This window comes from Fonsecaea erecta, assembly GCF_001651985.1.
Source record: "Fonsecaea erecta strain CBS 125763 chromosome Unknown Scaff4, whole genome shotgun sequence".
Classification (NCBI taxonomy): Eukaryota; Fungi; Ascomycota; class Eurotiomycetes; order Chaetothyriales; family Herpotrichiellaceae; genus Fonsecaea; species Fonsecaea erecta.
Genome location: NW_017387247.1, coordinates 921,010 through 946,886, shown reverse-complemented (window position 1 = coordinate 946,886; position 25,877 = coordinate 921,010). Strand labels below are relative to the sequence as shown.

Sequence of the window (25,877 nt, the reverse complement as noted above, 5' to 3'; positions counted from 1 at the left end):
CATGTCGATCGAAGTATGTATGTATGTATGTATGTATGTATGTATGTAGGGTGGGTGAGTAGAATTCAAGGGCCAATAGCCTCTCTATCTGTCTCAATCCTGCCTCGCATGTGATGGGAAAACACAGCCACCGATCCACCAACCCCCGACCGAGCTTGGGGGCGGCATGCATGGAACAAGAGTGTTCGAACGGTGACTGTGACCCTGTCAGTCCTTCCTGTAGGATCCAGGGTTCCCCTCCTCGGTAGGAGCACCAGGGGGGAACAGGGATGGGATTAATGGAATACAAGCCACTCACTCAGATAAACAAGTGGGACACAGAGAGGGAGGGAAAGAAGGTATGACATCATCGTCTCCCGCGCCTCGTATATACTACGTATATGTACGCGCAACAGGCGACAGACTGGCAGACGATATAGAGACCCATGCTATCGTTCGCACAAGAGCGTTCTAGTCTATTACAAAACAAAACCAACCAGTCGAATACAGTGTCGCTCTTAATCAATACCTGAAAAAGAAAGCAGGAAGGAACACAGACGAACACAACCGCGAAAGAAAAGGCCACACATATATAGTTAAACATAATGCCTATCAACACCTCGTCGTCCGATGAAGGCGTCACGGGCGCCGCAAAGTTCGTCACCTCTGCCGTGGGTGTAAGTTGCTCCTCCCATCTTGTATTGCCTTCTACATTCCACATTTCCATTGTTAGTCGTTGCACCAATCCGCTGACCATTGCCCGTCTCAATATATAGAACACCGTCGGCGGCCTGACTCGTACCGTGGGCGGCGTCACCGGCGCTGCAGGCCGTGGCATCGGCGACACCATCACTGGCGCCACGGGCAGTTTGGGAAAACCCGTGGGAGATGGCCTTGCGAACACCTTGACCGGCATCGAGAACGGGGCACGAAAAGTTGCCCGCGGCGTCGAGGATGCAGGGCAGTGGAAGAGTGGCGCCCCGCGGTTTTGAGCCCTCGCAGAAAGGAGCTGAAGGGAACAAGAAGGAAACAACAATGGCCACCGGCGGATTGAAAAGGAGAGGAAGATCAGGGCACTCTATACCGATCCACGCCGTCGTAAAATGGAACGATCTGATCACAAACCCACAGAAGAGAGAAAGAGAAGGAAAAGAGACGCATTTCTGTAACGAGATTTCATACGCCGTAACCTATCACCGGCTCGATTAGTCCTTCACCTTTTTCAGAAGAAAAGAATCCTCCGTCGTTAGGGGGTGCACCTCAAAGACAAACAATCGATGTCGTTCCTCTTTCCTGTAGCGAGTTGCTTTCAGCCTCAGCAGCATGTGTCGAAAGCTGTCCGTACATTGAATCGCCTCAATCGACGGTTCGACTGTAAATAGACGAGCCCGTGGACGAAAAGGAAAGAAAAAGTGCTTGTATGCATATGAGATTCAAGAACTCCTCAACATAAAGAGGACGAAAGACATTGGAAATATTTTTGGTGCAGGTTGAATCATTTGCTTGCGCCGAACTCTTGTAGCGTACCTGTGTGGGAATCCCTATACAACCCTCATGTTTGCGCCACGCTAGACCAGAATGTTGAACCCCGATCAAGCTTTTTTCCAAAAGGCTGAGGATAATACTTTCCAACCGCCTAATTCCGTAAATGGATGCACAATATTTGCAGCATCACAGATCATGTAGGCATCGGTGCTTGGTGCCCAGTGATACCCTCCTTCTCGAAGCCTTCGACAGGTGTACAGGTACAGAAAAGGTTGGTGTCTCCGTAGGCGTCATCGACCCGGGCGACGGTAGGCCAGAATTTCTTCTCTCGCAGCCACGGCAGTGGATATGCCGCTTGCTCTCGAGAGTAAGGTCGATCCCAATCATTTCGCATCAGATCCTGTTGCGGATGTGGCGACATCTTTAGGACATTACCCTCTCGGGGCATGTCCCCGTCTTCGATAGCTTTGATCTCCTTTCGGATCTCAATCAAAGCATCGCAGAATCGGTCAAGTTCCTCCTTCGACTCCGATTCGGTAGGTTCAATCATGAGAGTGTTCGCCACGGGCCAGCTCATGGTCGGGGCGTGGAAGCCGTAGTCTTGCAGTCGCTTCGCAATGTCGATTGCCTCAATGCCTGAGGTCTCTTTGAAACCTCTGGCGTCCAGGATGAATTCATGTGCACATCGCCCGTTTGCGTTGGTATAGACGATGGGATAATGCGGTCTGAGGCGGGACATGATGTAGTTCGCATTCAGCAGCGCAACTTCCGTGCCATGTTTCAGCCCTTCACTCCCCATAAGTTGGATGTAGGCATAGCTGATGGGTAGAATGAGAGCACTGCCCCAAGGTGCAGAGCTTACTGGGGAGATCGCTGTCCTAGCTCGATCTGGACCAGGATGGGGATCCACGAGAGGATGAGTGGGTAAGAATGGTTGAAGATGATCCTTGACGGCGATAGGTCCCACGCCGGGCCCACCGCCACCATGCGGAATGCAGAAAGTCTTGTGCAGGTTGAGATGGCAGACATCGGCTCCAATTTCACCGGGGTTGCAAAGGCCAATTTGAGCGTTGAGGTTGGCGCCGTCCATGTACACTTGACCGCCGTGATCGTGCACAATCTGACAAACCTCCTTGATGGCTGGTTCAAAGACACCAAACGTGCTCGGGTAGGTAATCATGATGGCAGCCAAGTCATCCTTGTGCTTTTCACACTTTTCCTTGAGGTCTTTGATATCCAGGTTGCCAGTCTTTGTGTCGCACTTCAACGGAACAACTTTCATTCCGGCCATGGCGGCAGATGCAGGATTTGTGCCGTGGGCGGAGACAGGGATCAAGCATACCTTTCGTTTGCTCTGGCCTCTGTTGGCGTGATATCTCTCAATCACCCGAAGCCCAGCAAACTCTCCCTGCGCGCCGGAATTTGGCTGTAAGCTGACCGCAGCCATCCCAGTGATCGTCGCCAGGTTTTTGGACAGCCGCTCAATGAGAGCCTTATAGCCATCTGCACCGGAAGCAAAAGGGTGAAGTGCGGACCACCCAACATTCGACACGGGTAGCATCTCCGTAGTGCCGTTGAGTTTCATGGTGCACGAGCCTAATGGGATCATCGAGTGTACAAGCGAGAGGTCTTTCGATTGGAGATGGTGCATATATCGAAGGAGCTCGGTTTCTGAGTGATGGTCATTGAAGACAGGATGGGTCAAAAATGGCGTCGATCTCTGTAGTGTGTTTGCGGCGTCCCGTTTGTTGACTTTGGAAAGAATTTGCGAGTCTCGCAAGGCAGCTTCGACGTCGCTATCCTTTATCCCAAGAGCACTCACCAGCTTGACCAGATTCTTGCTGCCGGTCGACTCGTCAATAGAGAAGCCGAGTCTTGGCTTTCCGGGGCTACTTCCGGGAACATTCGTTCGCAGACTGACGCCTAGTTTGGAAGCTCGTGCCAATACCTTCTCGTAGACGTCGGTGTCCTGCGCTTCTAGAGTAACAGTGTCAAAGAGCACGGCGCCATCATCACCAAGACCTCTTGTGACCACATTGAGCGTCGAGCTGTGTTTTTCTACCAACATTTGAACGAATTTAGCCATGGCCCATATCCGATGAGCAATGTCTTTCAAGCCTTCTGGTCCATGGTAAATGGCATAAAAGGCGCTCATGTTAGCGAGCAGCGCTTGGGCGGTACAGATGTTGCTAGTGGCCTTTTCCCTCCGAATATGTTGCTCCCGAGTTTGGAGGGCGAGGCGGAGAGCACGATTGCCAAGTCGATCCTTGGACACTCCGACGAGTCGACCAGGGATCTTCCGTTTGTGTTTCTCATTGCAGGCAAAGAAGGCAGCATGCGGCCCGCCGAAACCCATAGGGACGCCAAATCGTTGCGCACTTCCAAAGGCAACGTCGGCGCCAAATTCACCGGGCGCTTTCAATAGAGTCAGTGCAAGCAGGTCTGTTGCAACACAAAATGTGGCATCCGCAGCATGTATCACATCCGAGAGGTTCTGGAAATCGAAGACGCCTCCAGTGGTGTCGGGATATTGCGCGAGAACGCCGACCAAGTTCCTTCCCTGGTCCTTGACCAGTTGACAGTCGTTGTCCAGGATATCACCCACCACGATGTTGATGCCAAAGCCCGCCGCCCTCGCCTCCAGAACTGCAATTGTCTGAGGGTGGCAAAGGCTCGAGACAACAAACGTCTTACCAGGTGCCCTGAGTCGAGAGGTGGAAAGAGCGTTCATGGACAGAGTCATCGCCTCAGCAGCAGCAGTGCCCTCATCAAGGACAGATGCATTAGCTATGGCAAGGCCCGTCAGATCGGTCACAAGGGTCTGGAAATTCAGAAGTGACTCCAGGCGACCCTGACTGATCTCCGCCTGATAAGGGGTGTAACTGGTGTACCAGGCAGGATTTTCCAGAATGTTTCTCGTGATAACCGGTGGGGTGGTTGTCCCATAGTAACCCGCGCCTATGAAATTGCGCGAGAGGGTGTTCAATTTGGCCAGTTTGTTCAGCTCGCTCTGCACTTGCTTCTCACTGCGCCCCTTGATGTTGTGTCTTCCTTGTGCATCCATGAGGGTGGTGGCAGCTTTCTGTCGGATCCCTTGCGGTAGAGACTGCTGTATGAAGTCCTCGAGATCCTTGACAGGGGGGTCCAGCGCCTTGAGCATCTCCGTCTCGTCCTCGTGGGAAGGACCGATATGGCGTCGACTGAATAGCTCATTCTGAGCCATGAACGGCGCCCGCTCGGAGAAGGTCAACGAATCAGGACCATCCTGCTCATTGCGCTGCTGTCCCGTGGCAATACATCTCTTACATATCCGAGCGTTGTTGCCTCGCAGGAGATGAGGACGAAGGAGTCGGGTGACAGAGTGGGCGGCGCGGGGCAGGACGACAGTCTGGTTGGCCATCTTGTAAGGCCTGGGGCAAGGTAGTGGGCTACAACAACCACATTGAAACTGTCGACGAAGCAAGAAGCCGGCGACTGGGACAAGAAGAAGGAGATAAAAGAGACGGGGACTCGCAGTTATTGAGTGTGGCCAGCGGTAACCCCAACATACTCTGTGGAAAATAATCCATCGGAGGAAAGGCACGCGGACTGGTGACCGCACCACGCACGACGGCACCAACCACAGCTGCAGGGGTCCATAGCTGCGGGTGCTACGAAAGCAAAGCTTTAAAAGCTGCCTCTAATTTGCCAAGCCACGTCCCGATAACCAGATATCGTTTAGCACAGGGCCAATCAATCTAATCGTTGCATGGGCAGCCTCGGCCGTTACCAATGGTGTGATGTTCCTTGGGCAAGGTCGCGAAAATGATATGAATAAGTTAGTGGTTTATATAAATTCGTAATTGTCCAGGTGAACTCTCCCACATCGCTTTAAAATGGTTCATCATGATGGTACACAGGGGATATCTAGGAAAGTATTGTTACACTCGCTCAATAGCAACTGCCCGCAACATGTTCGGCCTAAATCGCACCCTTTCTAAAAACATATTACCGCTCGGGGGTGGCTATGATGTGACGCTCAATAATGGTCGTGGCCTTCAAAACAGAGATAGTCAGCATTTGTACTTCAAGCAGCCCAGTCACAGGCAGTGGTACTCACGTCCAAGAGGCTTGGCTCTCTTCGAAATGTCCTTGGCTTGGGTCTGCTTGATCTTCGCCAGACGAGCCCTGTAACATCCACGTCAGTGTCGAGGTTGGCAGATTCCTACAAGGAATACTCACTCCTCCTCAGCCTCACGTTCAAGCATCTTGACACGGTCTCTAGCCTCCCTCACCGCTGCTCTTGCCTGAACGAGGGCGCGGTCCGCCTCCCTCTCGGCTGTTTCGGCCTGGAGCACTCGCTCGCGGGCGCCAACAATGGATGGGTCTTCGTGGTTACGGTGGAACAACCCGCCAGAGCCTCGGGTGGTCGAAGAACGAGAGACTTTGGAACCCTGGCGGCGGTTATTATGTGAGTCGTAGTTATCTGCTGATGAGGCAGAGGATGAACGATGGCGGTTGAAAAAGCCCCTTCGGGGGCTGCCATCGGCCGACGAGTTCGAGTATCTGGGTGCTGTTGTCTGCGCAGGGGTTGGCTCTGTGTTCTTGTGTCCGAAGAGAGGCATCTTGATGGGCAGATCGAAGTTGGTAGAATGACGTCCAGATGTTCAGCAAGAGACGAGGAATATCGATATTGGTTTGAGTGAAAGAATCGTGGGATTTCTGTTCAAGATGTGCTATATAACACATTTTAAATGCATGTCTCGACGCCCATTTGTCGACGGTGGTGGTGTCCTAGAATCAGGTTTTGCGTGCTGGTGTGACGTAGGAATGCGGACAAGGCTCAGAAACAGGGAGTGATCGCCAGCCTTGTCAGCTCAAACCAATCCAAATGACGCCACGTCGGCAACTAGAGCCACCAAAGTCACAGATCGGGGTGTTGGTCTCACTTGAAGGGGCAAGACACCTGGACCCTGGCAACTTCAGATAACTTGCTTCGTCGTATCAGGCCGCGCCCAGGGAATGCTGTGACGACGACACTGGCAATTTGGGAGATTTAGTGAGAGGCTAGCATGCTCGAAGGGCCCAAACATACGGCGATCTGGTGATCCTGTGGCTTGAGGCGGTGTCTGCATGGTCTGAAGAATTGGTCGTATCGAACAGCTTTGCAATCAAGAAACTTTCGAGGAAGTTATATGGATCGAGAGGAATATCTCGATGGAGACTTGGGTTGCCCTTGTCTACAAAGCCTCATAGGTAGAATCTGACATCCGCAACGTTCACCTCAATTTCCAAGCTTTCGACCCTTCTAGCCTTGCCGCTTGCAGGTTAACAACAGCAATTTTGCAACTATTCAGAAGTCTCCTTCAAGCTCCCAAGAAGTGGCATGTTTGTCAGACTTGACTAAAGTAGCACCAGTGTTGTGGTGACGTCAACACCGCAAATATTTGTGGGTTCTGGGGCGGGGGTCTTGACTCACACGTGACAAGATCACGTGCTCGATATCTGGCCCCAGTGAGCCCGATCTTGCTCTTGTATGATGGCACATCGGTGCACCCTGGATACGCAGTTGTGTAGCACAAAGAACAGCGCCCGAGTGATTCTTCCCAAGAGGATCGATTGCCTTTTCCTTCCAAGTTCCAGCTCGACAAAGTGTGTCAATCCTAGTGGAACAAGTCTCAACTCATGGAGCTGCGGAAAGGGGGGGAATACAGTGATTGACACGCTTCCTCCCATCACGCCTTTGCAATCCACCCAGAGTGTATCATAAAGTCGAATATGCGATTAGCCTTATTGACATCGATCTATATCATAGGTCAGTGGCAGCACCCATGGCGAGAAGTCGGTCCACTTACCCGGCAGACTCCTCGAGCCTCCTTCTTCTTCATCTGCCCGCCTTGTTTCATGGCTTCTTTCAACAAGCCTTCTTTGAGGGCAAGATATGGCTTCGGTCGGATATGGAGCGTATTGCAGAGTTGGATTTCTTCCTCACTCAAAAGTTGCAGATCAGGAGCATAGGCTTTATCCTCTTCTAGTTTCCAAGGAGTTGTCCCATTTAACGGCTGCACAACGTAGCGAACTTTCGGTTTGGGTCCTGCAGAGCTATCTGGACCGCTGGCCTCAGCAAAAAGTTTGTCAAAATCGTTCTGGACGGCCGGCTGACTGTCAGTGAATTGAGGCACGGTTTTCTGCTTGCGCTGGAACCGAAGAGGCAGTTCAGGTGTGGTCAACTTGGATGCCTCTGTTGGCAGGTCGGGTTGCTGAATTTGACTGCCCTTCTTCGGTATCTGAGGCATCCTATCGAATTGTCCCTGAGGTTGATTCCTTATAGCGCGCGCTTGTTTGTCAGCTTCGTACTTCTCGCCGCCTCTCAAGTCGCTAATGCCCATCTGCTTCCACTCTTGTAGCTGCGCGATGGCAATGCGCAAGTTGTGTTCAAGGAGGAGATCCCGGTTCAACGCCTCGAAATCTTCATGATTCATCATTCGGGCAAACGGCTTGGCTCTGTGAAGCAGATCTTTCTCCTCCTTTGTTCTCTTCTTATCAATCAGCTGATTCTTTTTGTATTCCAACAGATTATGCTCGAATATTATTCGTTTCCGGTCCGTTCTGGCCTTTAGTCTGGAATTGTAGATGTCGAAGACTGTCATTTTCAAGGTGGTCTCTTCGTCCATCTGACCAGTGACAGGATCAAGACCATCACCAGGCTCGAAAGACATGTGCTGAACGGCTTCCTCGGCATCATTGGCAAACTCAGTCTCAAATTCTAGACGACCAGGCATAAAGCCCTGCACCTCGTGACAGGCAGGGACGGATGCGGTAGGCTTCTGCTTGGGCGTTGCCGGGGGCGCTGACTTCGCCGCCTCCTTGCGTTCCTCAATGCGCCGCTTTTTGCGCGCCTGAAATTCATCTTTGGGTATACGTTCAAATAATCGTGTGTCTGCTGGATCGGCTAGTTCGGGGAGTGGGAACAATGAACTATTGATATAGGTGTTGATGTAGTGGTCGCGGACTTCATCTTTCTCTCGGTAGCCTCCAATGTGCTCCGCGACATCGGCCCACGAACCAAGTCCATACCTCTCGGAGCCTTCAAGCAGGAGCAGTTCCTCATCGGCACCCCAGTCTTCAGTATAGATGGGGATCGAGTTCTGTTCCACTACATGGTATTCGTGGGTGCGCGGGTCGTGGTTTTTGGAGTGTTCTCCGCGGGCGAAACATGGGACACAAAGATCGTATTCGCGACATGCGGGATTTGCGCAAGATATGCGGACAGTCGAGGTGATGTCGATGGAGCAAACGTCGCAGTGATATTTTGTGCCACCATCGCCGCCGCGCGAGGCTGCATTTTTCCTTATGACGCCCATGCTTCTCTCAATGCGAGCATCTTCCTCGCAGTCAGAGTCGGAGGAGAAATATTGCGCGTACTCGGCAGGGACTGTCGCGTCCTCGTAGGCAGCGTCAGCCGGTGGGTCGCGACGCTGTCGGGGCGCAGTCGGTGACGCAGAGCCCTCGGAATCGGATTCAAGAGAGTGGACGATATAGTTCACGGGTTTGCGGCTGCTTCGGACTGGCCTGGAACGGGTTCCAAGTGTTGACGGTGGTGATAATGGTGTTGCAGGCAGGGATAGCAGAGTGGTGGTTGTACGACTGACGTTCAAAGTTGGGGGCTCATATCCGCCACCAACACCAGCAGCCGCAGCTTGCCAAGGAGCCATTCCGCTTTTGATAGCACGTGATCTCAAACTCGCTCTGCACAGCCCAACTTTCGGCCGATATTCTGGCCGGGGTCTCGTTCCCGCCCTGGTGGCCACCCTGGTGGCCCTGAGACTTTGGCTGAATAAGTGAGCTGGTGCCCACTCAGCAGCCTGCCGCCCCCCGACTCCCACCCAATGCGACACTTTCGTTGGCGTGGAGGCTTCTGGCGGTAGCATCACCACCCACACTTCACCCCGAAACTTGAAACTCAGGCCCCGGTGGTGTCGACCTGGTGTGCTGTTGTGCAACTCGGATTCACCAGACACAGCAAGTCCACTCTTGCGGTCTTCTGTTATTCATCAACTTCCATCTCTTTGCCTTCCTTCCTCCTGACTGCAGAACACTTACCCTCTTCTCAACGCTCCTTAAACGCCTTCACCTCGTCCTCGCCTCGATCGCCTCCAAGTTCTCGTTCTGCCGCACTCGCAGCCCCTCCTTTCACCGTTTGTCAACCCGCACTTAAGATTCAAACCCGCGCTCCTTGAACATTGTCGGTCAACAACCCTGTCTAAGGCTGTGCCTGCAGTACCCATCAACACTTTGCCTTTCGGTTGTCAGGCTGTTTGTCTGCCTCGTCTGGCATTGATCCTCAACCTGTCGTCTTTATCTATTGAGGTCTCAGCGGACGTATAGCACTTCAAGATGTCGTGGAGATTGACAAAGAGTACGTTGATTGAATAATTGCCGTCATAAGATGGACTCAAACTGACAGAAAGATAGAATTGAAGGACACTCACCTGGCTCCTCTGACGAGTGGCTTTGGTCGATCCACGTCCACATCCACTGTCAAGGCAGAAGACGCTTCACCTGCTCAAGACTCGCCGGAGCTGTCAACAACGCAAAGTAACACGAGCACCTCTTCAGCAAATGGGATCGGTAAGTGAATCAGATTCTATGCACAAGGTCTTACTGGGCGTGATTTACTGACGGTTACCAGCCGCTTCCGAGCAGCTCACTTCCCCCCCTGTTCAGACCACCAAGCCTGGTATCCTGATAGTTACACTGCACGAGGGAAAGGGATTCTCCTTGCCACAACAATATCAATCAGTATTTAACAATTACTATGGCTCGGGAACCTCGGGGTCAGTTAGACCAAGCTCGTCATATGCCGCCGGCTCTGTCGCAGGATCATACGCACCCACAAACAGGCCCGTCTCGACTCATGCTGGAATCAATGCCGCCCCCACCATTCACGGAAGATACAGCAGCAAGTACTTGCCTTATGCCCTCCTCGATTTTGATAAGCTGCAAGTGTTCGTCGATGCAGTCTCTGGCACACCAGAAAATCCCCTGTGGGCAGGTGACAACACCTCATTCAAGTTCGATGTATCAAGAGTGTGCGAACTCAGCGTTCAGCTATATCTACGCAATCCAGCCGCCAGACCAGGCGTTGGGAGGAGTGAAGATATATTCCTTGGCGGCGCCAGGGTCACTCCGAGGTTCGAAGAAACCCGGCAATACGTCCCAGACCCGAAGAAGAGCAAGAAGGAGAATGAAAAAGCAGAAGCTGCCTTTATGTCACAAGAAAAGCAGGCCGGGCAGCTTGGGACTGAGTGGCTGGATATTCAATTTGGAACTGGCTCAATCAAGGTTGGTGTGAACTATGTCGAAAATCGACAAGGCAGCCTCAAGATCGATGACTTCGAGCTCTTGAAGGTTGTGGGAAGAGGAAGTTTCGGCAAAGTCATGCAAGTCATGAAGAAGGATACCGGGCGGATCTATGCCCTGAAGACCATCCGGAAGGCTCACATCATCTCTCGGTCCGAAGTCGCTCACACTCTTGCGGAAAGATCAGTGCTGGCACAGATCAACAACCCCTTCATCACTCCGCTCAAATTCTCCTTCCAGTCACCTGACAAACTTTACTTCGTCCTGGCCTTTGTCAACGGAGGCGAGCTGTTCCATCACCTCCAAAAGGAACAGCGCTTCGATATCAACCGCTCTCGATTTTACACTGCAGAGTTATTGTGTGCCTTAGAGTGTCTCCACGGCTTCAAAGTCATTTATAGAGATCTCAAGCCAGAGAACATCCTGCTGGATTACACTGGCCACATTGCCTTGTGTGACTTTGGATTGTGCAAGCTGGACATGAAGGATGAAGACAGAACTAACACATTCTGTGGTACCCCGGAGTATCTGGCTCCAGAGCTCCTTCTTGGGCACGGCTACACGAAGACTGTCGATTGGTGGACTTTGGGCGTCCTCTTGTACGAGATGCTTACGGGACTCCCACCTTTCTACGACGAGAACACCAACGAGATGTACCGCAAGATTCTTCAAGAACCATTGCACTTCCCTGGTCCTGAAATCGTACCCGCCGCAGCAAAGGATCTGCTTCAGAAGCTACTTGACCGCAATCCTGAGCGTCGATTGGGAGCTGGAGGAGCGGCGGAGATCAAAGCCCACCACTTCTTTGCCGGCATTGACTGGAGGAAGCTTCTCCAGAGAAAATATGAACCAAGCTTCAAGCCCAATGTGGTATGTGTGACAACCTAACCGCAGTCAAGACTATCGCTAACATGTGTTGAAGGTTGATGCTCGTGATACTGAAAACTTTGACAAGGAATTCACGTCTGAAGTACCCAAAGATTCGTACGTCGAAGGACCGGTGCTATCTCAGACTATGCAGCAGCAATTTGCCGGGTGGTCCTACAACCGACCAGTTGCTGGACTGGGTGATGCAGGTGGCAGCGTCCGGGATCCTGCGTTTGATCGCATTCAATAGAGGCCTGTGCATGTGCTTGTTTCTCATGTAACGAGCAATGAAATGGTCCACGAACCAAACTTACAGGCCGCGCATCGGCGACCGTCTTGGGATGTGCCGGCAGAAATCCGTTCAGGGATGGGAACGACAAAATCTTGGTCAGAGGTGGCTTCTGCTTTTGCTTGATGCGTGCTCTGCCGTCTCCTCATTGATCAAACTTGGAGGTGGACATCGGAATGGGACTTTTCAAATTGCTCTGAAAACGGACATACTAGATCTCATCCTAAACAGCGGCACATGGTTCGTTCCTTCTTGTGAAGAATTCCGATCTGGTATCGTCATGAAACCCGCATTCGACACATCCAATCAGCCCCGAGCACATCACGAGTCGGTTATCAAATAGAGTGTTACCTCTCCTGTCCTTTTGTATTGGAACTGGGTCCTCACACAGACAATCCAATTAATGTTGCTGGCGAGATGTCCCACTGCGTGGGTAGAATTTAGCCGTGAGGGTCTGTTGCTGCGGAACGCACCGCTCCGACATAGTATCCAGCGGAGCATGGTGTCTCTTGCTTTACGAGTATCCCTGGTCATTTTCACCTCGACCGAGAGAAATCAGGGCTAGACCCTCAAACGCCGTCCATACTGCGCTGGAGAGTCCATGTTGGCAAGGATACCCCTCCGCGGACCAGAAAATTCCAACAATGAGGTACATGTTAATTTGATGACAGCCTCCACGAAAGACATTTGGAAGTCAGATATTGATACTTGGACAGCTTCGTTCTACAAAGGGAGACCCTTGCAAACCTAGTGAGAATATCCCCTTTCCATTCTATGTCCCAAGCTTCTGTCGTAGCTTTAGTTCGACATGAGCACAGAAGTCTTTAGCCCTGACTTGTCTTGTGATGCGAACCATAGGCTTTATTCAAGTTGGTGGAACCCCTTGGCAGACGGATTACCACTTCCGTAACTCACCAGCAGATCTGTCAACTGTCGTTTGTGTGTCGGTGGTCGAAGTCGTCCTGGGTATTGCCCTTGATCCCCTGATAAGCACGAGAGCAAACTCGCCAGGGACGTCGTCTTTCAGCTGTAAATCCTCTTGGCCTTGTTGCGAATAGAGACCGAGTATTCAGCGACAAGAAACCCCTGGCGCAGATATACACTCAGCCGGGAAGATTGAAATTGCGTCTAAATTACGAACTGCAATAACAACGGAGAGGGAGGCCCAGACCTATTCCTCTTCCACCAGGTTTGTGATCCCTTTAAATCTACAATATAATGGAGCAATTAGGAGGATTCCGGACCGGGCTGGCTCCTTTCATGATCCCGATCTCCAAACCCGGCCGATAACGGAGTCCCTGCCGGGAGGTTTCCCCGCAAATGTCCCCGTCGCGGATGATTGTGTTGGAGTACATGCAGTACTTGGTACTTAGGTCGATCTCCATTGAAATATGACAACTCGCCGTGTTTTGTGTTTTGTGACACCAACTATCTAGCCTGTTATTCGTGCGTGCTACTTGTACATTGACCTCTTTCGGCTGGACCGGACCTTACATTGCGGGGAGCTTCCGAGAGACTTGCAGGAAGAGAAGCCGGCCAACCAGCCAACTAGCTAGCAAGGAATCACACAAGCAAGCAAGTTATACAGCTCTCACCATGGCTGCGAAGAACGTCCTTCGCAGAGGAGTCCTCTATGGTAACTCTACACACCCTGAACAGAGCTGAGTTCCTTTCACTTGCTAACGTCCCCCTCACCACAGTCCCCGGATCCTCACAGCGCTTCCTGGACAAATCCCGCACCCTCACGGCCGATTGCATCGCCTACGACCTCGAAGACAGCGTCACGCCGGCGAAGAAGGCCGAAGCCCGCACACTCGTCCGCAAGGCCCTGGACCAGGAGTCGCCTCCCAACATAAAAGAGCGGGCGGTGCGCATAAACAGCGTCGGTAGCGGCCTGGCGCTGGGCGACCTGGAGGAAGTGGTCAAGTCGCCGAACCTGACGACGCTGGTCGTGCCCAAGGTGGAGAGCGCGAGCGACCTGACCTTCATCAGCGACGTGCTCGCGCACGCCCGCTCGCGGGACCACCTGCAGGCCAAGGGCGAGATCAGCGTGCTGGCGCTGATCGAGTCGGCCAAGTCGCTGCTCAACCTGCCCGAGATCTGCCGCGCCGCGCCGCACCTGCTGCAGGGCCTCGTTTTCGCAGCCGAGGACTTCGCGCTGGACATGAGCATCACGCGCACGCCCTCGCTCTCCGAGTTCCTCTACGCCCGCCAGCTGATCGCCACCGCCGCGCGCGCCCACAACCTGCCCTCCACCATCGACCTGGTCGCCACGGCCTTCCGGGGCGAGGGCGACGAGGAGGCGCTCGTGCGCGAGTGCGAGGAGGGCAAGCGCATGGGCTATAACGGCAAACAGTGCATCCATCCGTCGCAGGTGGCCACCGTGCAGCGGATCTTCTCCCCGAGCGACAAGGAGGTCGAGTGGGCGGTCCGGATCGTCATTGCCCAGAAGCGGGCCGAGGAGATGGGCAAGGGTGCCTGGAGTCTGGACGGTAAGATGATCGACAAGCCCGTCGAGGGCAAGGCGGAACGGATCGTCGAGAAGGCCGCTTTGTGCGGCATGGATGTCGAAGGGTTGAAGGAGAAGTGGAAGGATCAGATGCCCGAGTGATTTTGGTGCCGTTTAGCAGAATGTCAAATGCAGGGGAGTGAGGGAAAATGAGATCTATTGCTTTTTATAATTGGATAAAAATACTTTTGGCCGGGGGGTTGTGCCTGTACTGATCCTCCTCCGCCGCGCTCCGTCTCCGTATTTCCCTTTGGCTCTCTCCAAGACATCGATGCCACTCTTCAGATGCAAAGGCACACTTTCCCGGGCGGGCCTCAAGTGTCGGTCCACATCCCTTCTATCAGAGCAACAACCTGCTAGGTCGTGATAGCACAACGCTTCGAGAACCGAAGCCACTTCCTTCCCTACTCCTTCTTCGTCGGTTTTAGCTCCCCATTCTCATACGCCTCGGCCTTGAGTTCCTTGGTCATAAACCCCATTTGCTCCCTCGGCTCAACGTTCTTTTTCTTGATCGTCAAACAGTTGATGTCCAGAACCTCGCAGATGCGGTTGATCACCCGGACCGCCCACACGAAATACTGCACCATGGCAAACACACAGCAGCCGTAGAGGTACCATCGTTCGTACTGGGCTGGGATCGGGTCCAGTCCGAAAAGCGGTAGCCAGGCCAGTATCGCGCCAATGGCCAGGGGGACCAATGCGACTGTGAAATACGGGAAGGACCGTCGTGTCAGATGATGGAGGATAACTTTTGTGGTGAGTCGACCGAACACAAAGGACAGCGTAATGCAGAATATGATGAGATGGTTTTCTCGGAGGAGAATCGAGTAGGGAGACCCGCACCATGCACAAACTGAGGCGGTATAGATGAGCATAGGGATCCACTCGAGAAAGACGGGCCATAGCGGAAGGCCTTGTCGTCTGCGTGCTAGATAGACGTTGTATATGCACGAAGGCAGGTGGGCTGTAAAGAAGGCGAAAAGTACGACGGGGACCCAAAGGTCGATCAAAACCAGGTCGCCAAGTAGGTGTGGGTAGCCGACATAGTCGGCGATGCGGTGCTGCCAAATTTGAGGGCCGAAGAAGCCTGAGACCACCATAAAGGAGCACGCGAGGATAAGACCCTCGGTGGGACCGTTGAAGGCTCCTAGGAAGAGGGTGTGCGTGTGGTATGTCTCCCAGGTGGAGAAGAACATCGGCAGACATGGGACGAGTGCTGTGAAGGCACCGATTCTGGTGGGTCCCAAGCCCATGGCGGCCGTCTCGAGAAGGCTGCCCAGGGTACAGTTGAGCGAGTCAATGCCGTGGTCAAACAGTTCTCCGAGACCGCTGGAAGTGCCGGTTCGGCGGGCTTGTTTGCCGTCGATGTTGTCCATGGTCGAGTACATCCATAGACCGAATGCAAAACTGTAGCAGAGCCACGGTGGCGCCGGGCCCACAAGATCCGGAACAAAGACGGACAGCAAGAGGATATTGATCAAGATGCAACAGAAACCCAGCAGAGTCACCATATTGGGCGCAAGCCACATTGGGAGGAACTCGACGGCGGCATTCCACTGTAAATCCATAAGCGAGTGTGGACGCGTGACCAAACCAGTTCATCGACGTACATAGTGGCGCAGGATATGGTTCGATATCCAGGACTTGTCTACACTTTGGTACTTATAGGTCTTCAGGTGGGCCATGGCCTCGTCTGAGAGAGGGTCCGCTGTTGAATCATCATGAGTTTTGTGGACCGAGGACGAGATGAAAGGTCGAAGGATAGCCGAGTGCTGAAAGACCTACCTGATTCTACCATGATTCAAGTTGCTGCTGTCGGCTCTAACCTTGGCAACGCGCTCAAGGTCTAAAAGACAAAAAGGCAACGAAAGGTAAACAAAGAAACAATCACAATGGAAGCGTACTACCGGTCTATTCTCATGCCCAACATGGTTGTCAAACGCTCACACGACTGGAAAAGACCTCCAAAAGAGAAATTCCCTGGATTGAATTGATGGAGAAAACGGGAAAATGTTGAAGTCGGCAAACGAGGCGCGATGGACCTGATGCCAAGCCTTTGGCATTGGCGCCGCTTTAACGGCCTGACACGTGCACTCACGTGTTGCCGCCTTCGCATTCGCGTCTCTGGACTCCAGATTCTCCCATTCTTGGATCAGCCATCTCTCACAATTCCATCCATGGTCCATCTCCATCTATTGACTCGGAGATCGGCCCAAAGAGGCTCTTCACGACCGGCGACTGGCACAGAGGTGGAAGTGTAGGTGATGATGCGCCACGACGTCCTCGTCCTCTCATCCTCGCCTCTCTCCACAACATGGAGCCTCAAGAGGATCAAAAGCCCATAACCCCAGAGCCATCATTTGCTGTCGCACACCAAAAGGTTGAGCTCGACATCAACTTCAGCCAATACATCAGCGGTAGGACCGAGATCACCATCTATCCTGATTCGGCGGACCTCAAAGAGATAAGCCTGCATGGCCGACAATGCACTATCAAAAAGGTCCTGGTCAACGGCATTCCGCCATCGTCGGTACGGCATGAAGATCCCTGCGACCAGCTTACGCTGCATTCCCATGGCTCGGTCTATCAGCACCACTTCCTGGCGGAGAAGGTGGCGAGATCGATTGGGCCTGAGCGGTTGCCGGATATCGTTATTAGCCTCCCCAACAGATTGAAGATTGTGCCGGTCGCGGTGGCGGAAGTGCACACTCAAGCTGCTGGTTCCATCAAAATCACGGATCCGCAGGCCCAAGGTCCTTCCGCTGCCGAGATCACACAGGCGCTGTCAGATACCACTGCTGCGAAATTTACCCCTCTGACTCTAGTCATCGAATTCGAGTCTTGTCATGTACGAGAGACTCTGCACTTTGTCTCCGGCAGGGGTGGAGGCGGTCGATGGCCTCACGCATATACTCGGACCAAGTCGGGCCCTGGCGGTGCCTCGCCATTGTTTCCCTGTGTGGACGAAATCAACAGTCGATGCACCTGGGACATTTCTATCAAATGCCCGAGGACCGTTGGCGATGCTATTGACCAAGCAACGACTGCAGACGGCGTGCGGCGCGATCGAGGTGCGGCTGCCAAGGACTCTTCTCGCCAGAGCTTTGAAGCCAAAGAGATGATCGTGGTCTGCACGGGTGAGATCACCGACGAGATACCGGACAAGCACGATCCTACGGTGAAGACCATATCGTTCTCCTGCTCGCAACAACTGGCACCGCAGCAGATCGGATTTGCCATCGGACCTTTTGAGCAGGTAGATTTGAGCGAGCTCCGAGACGCACAAGAGGTTGCGGACATCGGTCGCAATGCCGTTGAGATGCTGGCATACTGCTTGCCTGGACGATCGGAGGACACCAAAAACACCTGCTTGCCCACGACCAAGGCCATGGATTATGTTGTCCAGAAGTACATATCCTGTCCGGTGAGGTCATATGCCATGTGTTTTGTCGAGGACGCTCCGTCGGACTTGTGCATTTTTGCCGGTGTAACAGTCTGCAGCACTCGAATTCTTTACCCGGAACAAGTTATCGACCCTGCGCAGGAAGTTACGAGGAAGCTGGTGCACGCCATTGTCTCGCAGTGGATCGGCGTCAATATTGTAGCCGAAACCCCTCGAGACAATTGGGTTATTGTAGGGAGTGCCTACTTTATCACCAATCTTTTCATGAGAGAGCTCTGTGGGAACAACGAATACCGTGCTTACATCAAGCAACAAGCAGACCGCATCGTGGAACTCGACTACGACCGACCTTCAATCTACGAACTGGGCGCCGTCACCTACGTCGACCCGGCAGAGGCTGAGTTCCTGGCCACCAAAGCCCCAGTCGTCCTGTTCATTTTGGATCGCCGTATCGCGAAAAGAGAAGGCACCTCCAAGATGCCCGGTATCCTGGCAAAGCTGCTTACCAAGGCACGGACGGGAGACCTAGAAAACAACGCGCTCTCGACGGAATTATTCCAAAAAACCACTGAACGGATGGGCCACGACAAGATTGATGATTTCCTGGCTCAATGGGTGAAAGGATCAGGGTGCCCTCGGTTTTTCGCCCAACAGAGATTCAACAAGAAAAAGCTGGTCGTGGAGATGAGCATCCGACAAGAACAGGTTTCGCGCGAAACTGTGCGGGACTTGGATCCCGACTACTTCATGCGAGACGCTCGAGACGACTTCTATGGAGTGTGGCCCGCAACCGCCCAACAAGTATTTACCGGGCCGATGACGATCCGAATCCATGAAGCGGATGGCACTCCTTACGAACACATTGTGCAAATCAAGGATGCGAACACTGTCATGGAAGTGCCCTACAACACCAAATATAAGCGGCTCAAAAGAAGCAAAAAGGCGAGGGCTCGAGCTACCGCGAAAGCCACCGCGGAGCAGGGAGAGGAAGAAAACGACTCTCTCGTCTATTGCCTCGGCGACGTACTGCAGACGGAAGAGGAAATGGCCAACTGGCGGATAAAAGAATGGACTTCTGATCAGGAAGACAAGATGAACGCCGAGTCCTACGAGTGGATTCGACTGGACGCCGACTTTGAGTGGATTTGCACCATGAGCCTTGCCATGCCAGGATACATGTTCGCGTCCCAGCTACAGCAAGACCGAGATGTTGTGGCACAGCTCGAGTCGATCCGCACGATTTCAAGATATCCACCTGATGCGACTACCTCGTCCATTTTTGTCCGCACGCTGATGGACCGTCGATATTTTCATGGTGTTCGGGCCCTCGCCGCAAAGTCGCTAGTTAGGCACGCTGCAGAAGAAGTCGATAATATCGGCTTGTTTCATTTGATGAAGGCCTATGAAGCACTGTATTGCGATGCAGACCAAAGCTCAGCCTTGACAAGACCGAACGACTTCTCAGACCAACTCTCATACAGGCTGCAGTGTGAGGTGGTGGAAACCATCGCGATGGTCCGCAATAGCCAGGGCCATGCCCCCAAAAAAGTAAGAGATTTCTTGCTGGACAAGTTGAAGTACAACGATAACTCGGTGAATGACTATTCGGACGCGTTCTATGTCGCCCGGTTGATGAAGGCGTTGGGGCGTGCCGCCATCGCTCGTCCCCGCTACAGCGAGTGGGATATTGCCGAAAACTTTGAGATCGAAGACGAAATTCATGATCTAAAGGAGTTTGAGCGTCAGTTTCTGGACGAGATCGACCGATACCGCCGCATGGACGAGTGGACGAGTTCATACCAGAACCTATACTGCCGGACCGCCTTGGAATGCCAGGCCATGCTTGCCTCGGCGGGGATCGGCAAATTCTCCCCCTTGCATTTCCTGCAATATACGAGGCCCGGCAACTATGACATGCTGCGGCAGACAGCCTATGAAGTCTTGGTCACACCCAAGGTGTTCGACAACCCGTCCATCTTGCGGTACGTGTTGTATTGCATGGTGGCTGATCCTTCACCTTTCATCCGGCAGAGTCTCCAGCGCGCGTTTGGCAAGGTTCTGGGGAGGCGAGCAATTGGCGAAAGAACCGAGACGGCACAACCTGTGGCCGATTCTCTGATTGTCGAAGGCGCCGCCGCCGACACCGACGAGCCCTCCAAGCGGCAAGAGGAGCTTGCCAGACGACAGACATTGAGCGGCGCGGTGAAAGCACTGAGGGAGGATCTGGGCAAGAATGACGCTCTGAAATCAGCGTTGTGGAACGCCATCTGTTACGACCAGATCACACTCGAGGACATGCAGACTTTACTTGACTTCTGCCGCTTGTTGTACGAGCCGGTCAACGAGGTCAAGGTCACCCTATATTTACCCCGGTACTGGAAGGTTCAAAATCTAGGAAAGGTGAGTTCATTCCCCATCGGCATATGCTTTGATTGTTTGGATTGCCGAGCTAACGCGACTCTTTGCTATGGCAGGGCAAAATCAAGTTCTCCCGGACGAGCAAAGTCCGCAAAAAGCCCATGCAAAAATGGCAGCCTGCACCACCTCCCACTGCGAGCTTTGGCCCTCGTCCTGAAATTCCACAATCGCGACCGAGTATCGGGGGAGGAAGCGGTCTGAAGCTGAAGTTCAAGGTTGGGGGCAGTATTAACGACAATCAATCTGCAGGCCCAAATCGGCAACCTTCGATCTCGTTGCCCAAACCGACTCCGACCCCGACCCCGACACCGCCCCCAATTGCCCATCACACCAAGCCAGCGCAACAAAAACCTGCTCCGAAGCCGCTAACACCTATTGGAGGAACAGGTCGTATTACCCTGAAGATTGGCAAAAGACCGGCTGAAAATGGAAGCTCGTCCCAATCATAAGCAGCTTGTGTGGCGGTGGCTGCATCTTTGATGCTAGTCAGAGTAGTGAGGTGCAAGGAGGCTTGGATGCTTTTGGGGCCAGTGCAGCCAATCGGTAAACCATTGTCGACGCAGGAGACTGGGCACCCTTGCGTATGATGCGCATCCCCCATAGATCGACGTGTAACAATAATAACGAAGCGGCGCATTGCTTCGACGAAATTGCCGCCAGAAGCGTACCCGACCAGGGCGGGAATCAAGTTTTGAACAATCCTTTCCAGACCTCAATCATTCTTCCGTTTTGTGGTTCTCGCATAGGTCCTCTTATATAACGCGTAGCGACTTTTCACCGTCGGTCATCACCCATGCGTTCCAGCGCCTCGAGCATCACAACCGAGTTGCCACGGATGACCACCATGCCCAATCTCTCGCGCTCGCCGCCGGCTTTTTCTTCGACGGCCTCGTCGAGGACAATATTCAGGAAGACCTGTATTCACATACCAGTGACGTTAGCTATGATCTATCTCTCTTGCCGCTTTTTGTTCCGTGAGTGATCTCCCCTTCAGCGTGTGTGTGTGTGTGTGTGTGTGTTGTTGGAGGGAGTGTAATCCTCGTCTCGCGCTTTGGGGGAGGATACAGCGTGGAGGATGAAACGAGAGGAAGAAGGTCAACATACATCGTAGCCGCGCAGGACGCCAATGACTTTGCGGTTGCCGTTCAATTGGACGAACAGCCGCTTTTCCATATACTGTGAGTGTTGCAAAAGTGACACCAGGATGTTAGCCACGGTCAATTCTCCGAAAAGGGATACCTCAATATCAAGTGTGTGGGTTTGTGTGTGAAATGCAGGAAGGAGGCTTACCTTTTTGAGCTCGGGTTGCGCTTGAGGCATGGTTGCGGTGGTGGTGGTGGTGGTGGTGGGGTGGGAGGTGTCGAGCTGCTGTTTTTGGCGGATTGAGTGTGAGAGCGAAAGCAGAAAGAGGGGCTATACAAGTAAGGGGGCAAACTAGAAGATTTTGGGTCGTCTGCTTCTCAATTCACTGACAAGCTGAGGTAGGGGAAGGATAACTCCGCGACTGCACAATATACAACTTCGGTCGTTCAGGCGCATGCGGGTTGGAGAAATCTCAAGGCCAAGAAATTGGTCGAGCTTAGCCGTTTCGGCAATTGAATGATGCCGCCTTAAAGTGCATCCAGTAACGAGTTTGTGTCCGCTATAATATTAATACCAGATCTACCGAGTACACGTCGACTGTTCCAACCTCTCAAGTGGAACGAGATCCCATCACTGCCCCGTCTCCAACGCAATCCCAATACCTAGCTATCCCACTCCGTGTTCCTTGCGCGGAACTGCAGCACAGGACCATCCTTAGCCACGGTGACAAAATGCGAATATAGCTGGAACTCCTCTTCTCGTTCTCTACCCACGCCCATCCCTACACCCCCTTGGCCGATTTTCCCATCCGCGCCATCAGCCGGCTTGAAGTCCAACGTATACAGCACCTGGGCCGTTGCGATCAACAGCTCGGCCATGGCGAGGTTCTTGGCCGCGCACATTCGGGAGCCGCTCAGGAACGGCACGAAAGCTCTCCGCTGAATTTCGATGTTCGCCGCAGGATTGTTCTCCGTCTCGATCCAGCGGTCCGGGTTGAACTTGAAGGGCTCGGCAAAGTATGCGGGGTTGTGCATGAGCGAGTATAGACCCGTGCCAACTTCGACACCCTCCGGAATCTCGTGACCATCGATGCGTTGACCGCCCCGGAGGACGACCCGCCACGGAGCCGCAGAGACCGGCGGACACATGCGAAGGCACTCGTCGACAACGGCGTGAAGGTAGATGCAGGAACGGAGCTCGGGACCTTGGCCAATGGCTTCCACGGAGGGAAACGTCGTACGGATTTCTTGAGCGAGTCTGGCGTAGACCGTCGGGTTCTGGGCCAGGTAGAAGAATATGCCGGCGAGGCCAGATGAGGTGGTGTCGGAGCCTGGGCAAGTTAGAGCATGTCGAGGGCTTGCTTGTCTTGGTGGTTAGAAACGGGGGCCAAGCTGCGTACCTGCCACGATCAATAGTGACGCCTCTGCCATCAGCTCCGGAAGTGGCATGTCCTCTCCAGTCTCGGCGTCTTTCGCGTTCAGTAAGTTTTGGAAGACGTCTTTCTTCCCTTCTGATTGCTTCTGCTGCATTCGTGTTGTGGCGATGTCCTTGGCCACCTCTTGGAACTGCAATGTTGCGCGGACGCCGTCTCGCACAATGAGCCAGTGCAGTCCCAGACCCCACCATTTTGTCCAGGGCACCATTGAGATGACGCCAACGCGGTGCATCATCCTCTCGATGCAAGTGGTGATCCAACGATGGTCTGGATTCTCGATCAGATGACGTTTAACACTGAATATCACGTCGGTCATGATGTCGAAAGAAAGGTAATTGGCTGCTTAATGTCAGCACCGTCGGCGTCGAGACATTAGCAAGCCTCCTCCTCACCGAATTTGGACATATCCAGCGGAAGACTCCAAGCACCTGGTGCTTGGGGGACGGGGTGTTGCCCGTCGTTTGCCAGCAATCTCCTGCATAGAATACTGACATGGTCCTTGATGACAGGTTCATACCCTCGGATCGCAGCCTCACTGAAACCTTGGCTGATCACTCGTCGTTTCCGCCCGTGCACTCTTTTGTCCGAGGCCGTCAAAACCGAGGGCGAGTTCGCTCGACGCACGAGCGCCGTGTAAGCGTTGGACTTCGCGATGTTTTTGCCATGATCATAGATGTCTGACGGGTGTTCAGATGAGCTCGTGGAGTGGGAAATTCAGAAAGACATACCGTGATATCCGTTTGCACTGTTGACCACGAGCCTGTCCGGTCCATACCGCACGAAATCTCCTACACAACTATTTCAGTCATGCTTGTGACCAAAAGTGCTGGAAGTCAGACAGCGAACGTACCATACAATTCGTGGCACCTCAGGATATCAATGTGAACATCATTGAGATAGTTGTGGTAGGCAGAATACCATGTGGTAAGCTTTGCCAAAAACGGCCCCGGATACTTTGCAAGTGGATGAAAGAACAGTCGATATACTACAACGTACACAACCTGGACAAAGCAGTCTCGGGGTCAATACTCCAATTCCAACAAGGCGAGTCGAACGAGGACCTACAAAGGCAAATGGCGTAGCCAACAAAAGGACAGCAGCATGGCGAGAAGCCAGGTAGTCTAGGAACGCCATTGTTTTTCTTGCATAGGAAGGCCACCGTCTCTTTCCCGCCAGACCTTGTTCTTATACTCTGGATTTAAATTTACGCCTTCCCCTGTTTTGCCCAAAGTGGCAGATCTCCACAAGAGAAAGAGTCGGTCGGCCTCAATAATAGCAACCAGGCTGATCCTCCTGCTTACGACAGACAAGAGGAGAAGAAGTCCCGCAAGGATAGTAATCTCCCTTCTACTGACGACGCGTCAATTCCCAATTCCGTCTGTAGTATTCTAGGGACAGGGATAAGCAGAGGGAAGTGCGACGTTTGTTCTGCACACTGGGGATGAGATGAGTCGAGAGTCCGAGTCCCAGAAAGCCAGGATCTCATATTTAGGACCTGAGGGGCACGGACGTGCTCTACTGCCGCCGGAGAGTTGGATGCCACCGTTGACCGCTGCGATACATGACGAAGTCCTCAAGACATCCCCCGCAAAGGCCATCTCGGAAGGCCAAGACGGAGAGCCAAAGGTATCCAAAAGGGGCGGCTTATTAAAGCTGTTTGGGTGCGAAGCTGCCTCGGCTTATAGCTCAGTCTCACCTGGCGCATACAATAAATATATTAGTGATGATATTAGTAAACATTAACGACTGCCTTCGCACAATCCCATGTTGTTTCATGAAGGGGGCGGTTTGAGGGTTAGTCGGCTAAAGTACGCAGAGACATGGACACCAATAGGAGACCAGTGGATTGGGAGCCAGCGAGGAACTAAGCCTAAATCGTTGCGGCATGCTATTTGTGGGCACTTTCACTAGCGCCTTGGCGTTGACTTTCTTGTGGTATGCTATCTGAACCTACACGATGTACCGAGTACAGAGTAGTATGTCCCTAGGGAGCACAGGTATGCTGTGTCCAAAACCCCCTTGGTCTATCTGTATAATCTGTATCCTGATCTAGGACCTATTCAATGGCCCAAATGTGGGACATGCACCTCAACTTATGAAGCACCGGGACGCCTCGCCGGGCAACTCTCACCCACCACCAACTCCTCCCGCACCACGGTGCTCACTCTATCAGATGCATCCCAAAAATATGGAGACTGTGTCGGTCTCGCCATTCCCCTGCCAGGAAAACGGTCCGCCCGGTCAGAACGTAGACACCACGCTCCGTCATCCCAGACTTGTCCATCACTCGCAGGCTAGCGGGATTGCCCTCGTTCACGATGGCCCTCACATACAGCTTCGAGAACGGTGTCCAGAACGATCGCGCTCTCTTGCACGACGTAAACACGGCCTCTAGCGACTCGGTTGCGTATCCCTGGCCCCATGCTCTGGGCAGAAACATGTACGCCAGTTCGACGGTCAATGTTGTGGTTGCAGCCGCAAATGGTAGGGTGAGATTCTCTGGCAACGCCAAGTTGCTGGAATCCAACGACTTCAATGTTATGAGACCAATGAATTCTGTTGCATTTTCTCCACACTCTGCGGCTGGTAGTTTGCTGTCGACAGAGCTGGCGTTCGTCTCAAGGATCCTGTGCACGGTGTAGGCGACCCGGTAAGTCTTTGGCTGTCCTGCTTCTACTTCTTGGGTGGGCAGATAGCCCCGGGAGATCTTTTCCGTGTCCTCGATCGACTTGGCTTGGCCATGAATGCTGTTTCGTCCACACAGAGTCAATTCGAGAGCCAGCAAACTTGGACGAGAGCGAAAAAGGCGAAAGGCTCACACTGACAGGAAGACTCGGAAAATAACCTTACCTCCACCACGTAGTTTTCTCGTTACTGTGGAGCTGGTGCAGCCACTCGAACTCCGGACTTCCTCGTTCGGCCTTGGCCACCAGAATCAGTTTCAGCCGTGGAGTGAATATCACAGGGTCCATCGTTGCGGCTCTGTGGCTTTGTGGTGATCGAGGAGATATCGTTTGGAGGGTTTCTGGTTTGTGACGGGCCTTCAACCATGGAGAGCAGAATGTGT

The 25,877-nt window shown here is 53.1% G+C and overlaps 11 protein-coding genes across 11 annotated transcripts; 4 read left to right on the top strand and 7 right to left on the bottom strand.

Moving 5' to 3' along the window:
• Positions 1-584: 584 nt before the first annotated feature.
• On the top strand, positions 585-971 carry AYL99_05094 (hypothetical protein; the record flags this gene model as incomplete). The annotated part of the gene is made up of 2 exons (XM_018836606.1): positions 585-656; positions 756-971. 2 exons carry the CDS (start codon positions 585-587, stop codon positions 969-971), a joined length of 288 nt encoding a protein of 95 aa, XP_018693459.1.
• Positions 972-1,657: 686 nt separating this feature from the next.
• Positions 1,658-4,864, bottom strand: AYL99_05093 (glycine dehydrogenase; the record flags this gene model as incomplete). The annotated part of the gene is made up of 1 exon (XM_018836605.1): positions 1,658-4,864. One exon carries the CDS (start codon positions 4,862-4,864, stop codon positions 1,658-1,660), a length of 3,207 nt encoding a protein of 1,068 aa, XP_018693458.1.
• A 618-nt stretch (positions 4,865-5,482) lies between these two features.
• On the bottom strand, positions 5,483-6,068 carry AYL99_05092 (hypothetical protein; the record flags this gene model as incomplete). The annotated part of the gene is made up of 3 exons (XM_018836604.1): positions 5,483-5,499; positions 5,564-5,631; positions 5,686-6,068. The coding sequence occupies 3 exons, from the start codon at positions 6,066-6,068 to the stop codon at positions 5,483-5,485; spliced, it is 468 nt and encodes a 155-aa protein (XP_018693457.1).
• Positions 6,069-7,178: 1,110 nt separating this feature from the next.
• On the bottom strand, positions 7,179-9,158 carry AYL99_05091 (transcriptional adapter 2-alpha; the record flags this gene model as incomplete). Its single annotated transcript, XM_018836603.1, has 2 exons — positions 7,179-7,247; positions 7,299-9,158. The coding sequence occupies 2 exons, from the start codon at positions 9,156-9,158 to the stop codon at positions 7,179-7,181; spliced, it is 1,929 nt and encodes a 642-aa protein (XP_018693456.1).
• Positions 9,159-9,840: 682 nt separating this feature from the next.
• AYL99_05090 (hypothetical protein) lies at positions 9,841-11,923 on the top strand (the record flags this gene model as incomplete). Its single annotated transcript, XM_018836602.1, has 4 exons — positions 9,841-9,862; positions 9,919-10,074; positions 10,136-11,676; positions 11,729-11,923. 4 exons carry the CDS (start codon positions 9,841-9,843, stop codon positions 11,921-11,923), a joined length of 1,914 nt encoding a protein of 637 aa, XP_018693455.1.
• A 1,635-nt stretch (positions 11,924-13,558) lies between these two features.
• Positions 13,559-14,573, top strand: AYL99_05089 (hypothetical protein; the record flags this gene model as incomplete). Its single annotated transcript, XM_018836601.1, has 2 exons — positions 13,559-13,598; positions 13,663-14,573. 2 exons carry the CDS (start codon positions 13,559-13,561, stop codon positions 14,571-14,573), a joined length of 951 nt encoding a protein of 316 aa, XP_018693454.1.
• A 302-nt stretch (positions 14,574-14,875) lies between these two features.
• AYL99_05088 (hypothetical protein) lies at positions 14,876-16,156 on the bottom strand (the record flags this gene model as incomplete). Its single annotated transcript, XM_018836600.1, has 2 exons — positions 14,876-16,027; positions 16,082-16,156. 2 exons carry the CDS (start codon positions 16,154-16,156, stop codon positions 14,876-14,878), a joined length of 1,227 nt encoding a protein of 408 aa, XP_018693453.1.
• A 629-nt stretch (positions 16,157-16,785) lies between these two features.
• On the top strand, positions 16,786-20,741 carry AYL99_05087 (hypothetical protein; the record flags this gene model as incomplete). The annotated part of the gene is made up of 2 exons (XM_018836599.1): positions 16,786-20,274; positions 20,349-20,741. 2 exons carry the CDS (start codon positions 16,786-16,788, stop codon positions 20,739-20,741), a joined length of 3,882 nt encoding a protein of 1,293 aa, XP_018693452.1.
• Positions 20,742-21,066: 325 nt separating this feature from the next.
• Positions 21,067-21,612, bottom strand: AYL99_05086 (hypothetical protein; the record flags this gene model as incomplete). Its single annotated transcript, XM_018836598.1, has 3 exons — positions 21,067-21,207; positions 21,397-21,468; positions 21,583-21,612. The coding sequence occupies 3 exons, from the start codon at positions 21,610-21,612 to the stop codon at positions 21,067-21,069; spliced, it is 243 nt and encodes an 80-aa protein (XP_018693451.1).
• A 425-nt stretch (positions 21,613-22,037) lies between these two features.
• On the bottom strand, positions 22,038-23,944 carry AYL99_05085 (hypothetical protein; the record flags this gene model as incomplete). Its single annotated transcript, XM_018836597.1, has 6 exons — positions 22,038-22,705; positions 22,775-23,149; positions 23,203-23,487; positions 23,539-23,598; positions 23,661-23,811; positions 23,876-23,944. The coding sequence occupies 6 exons, from the start codon at positions 23,942-23,944 to the stop codon at positions 22,038-22,040; spliced, it is 1,608 nt and encodes a 535-aa protein (XP_018693450.1).
• A 1,027-nt stretch (positions 23,945-24,971) lies between these two features.
• On the bottom strand, positions 24,972-25,782 carry AYL99_05084 (hypothetical protein; the record flags this gene model as incomplete). The annotated part of the gene is made up of 2 exons (XM_018836596.1): positions 24,972-25,557; positions 25,661-25,782. 2 exons carry the CDS (start codon positions 25,780-25,782, stop codon positions 24,972-24,974), a joined length of 708 nt encoding a protein of 235 aa, XP_018693449.1.
• Positions 25,783-25,877: the final 95 nt, after the last annotated feature.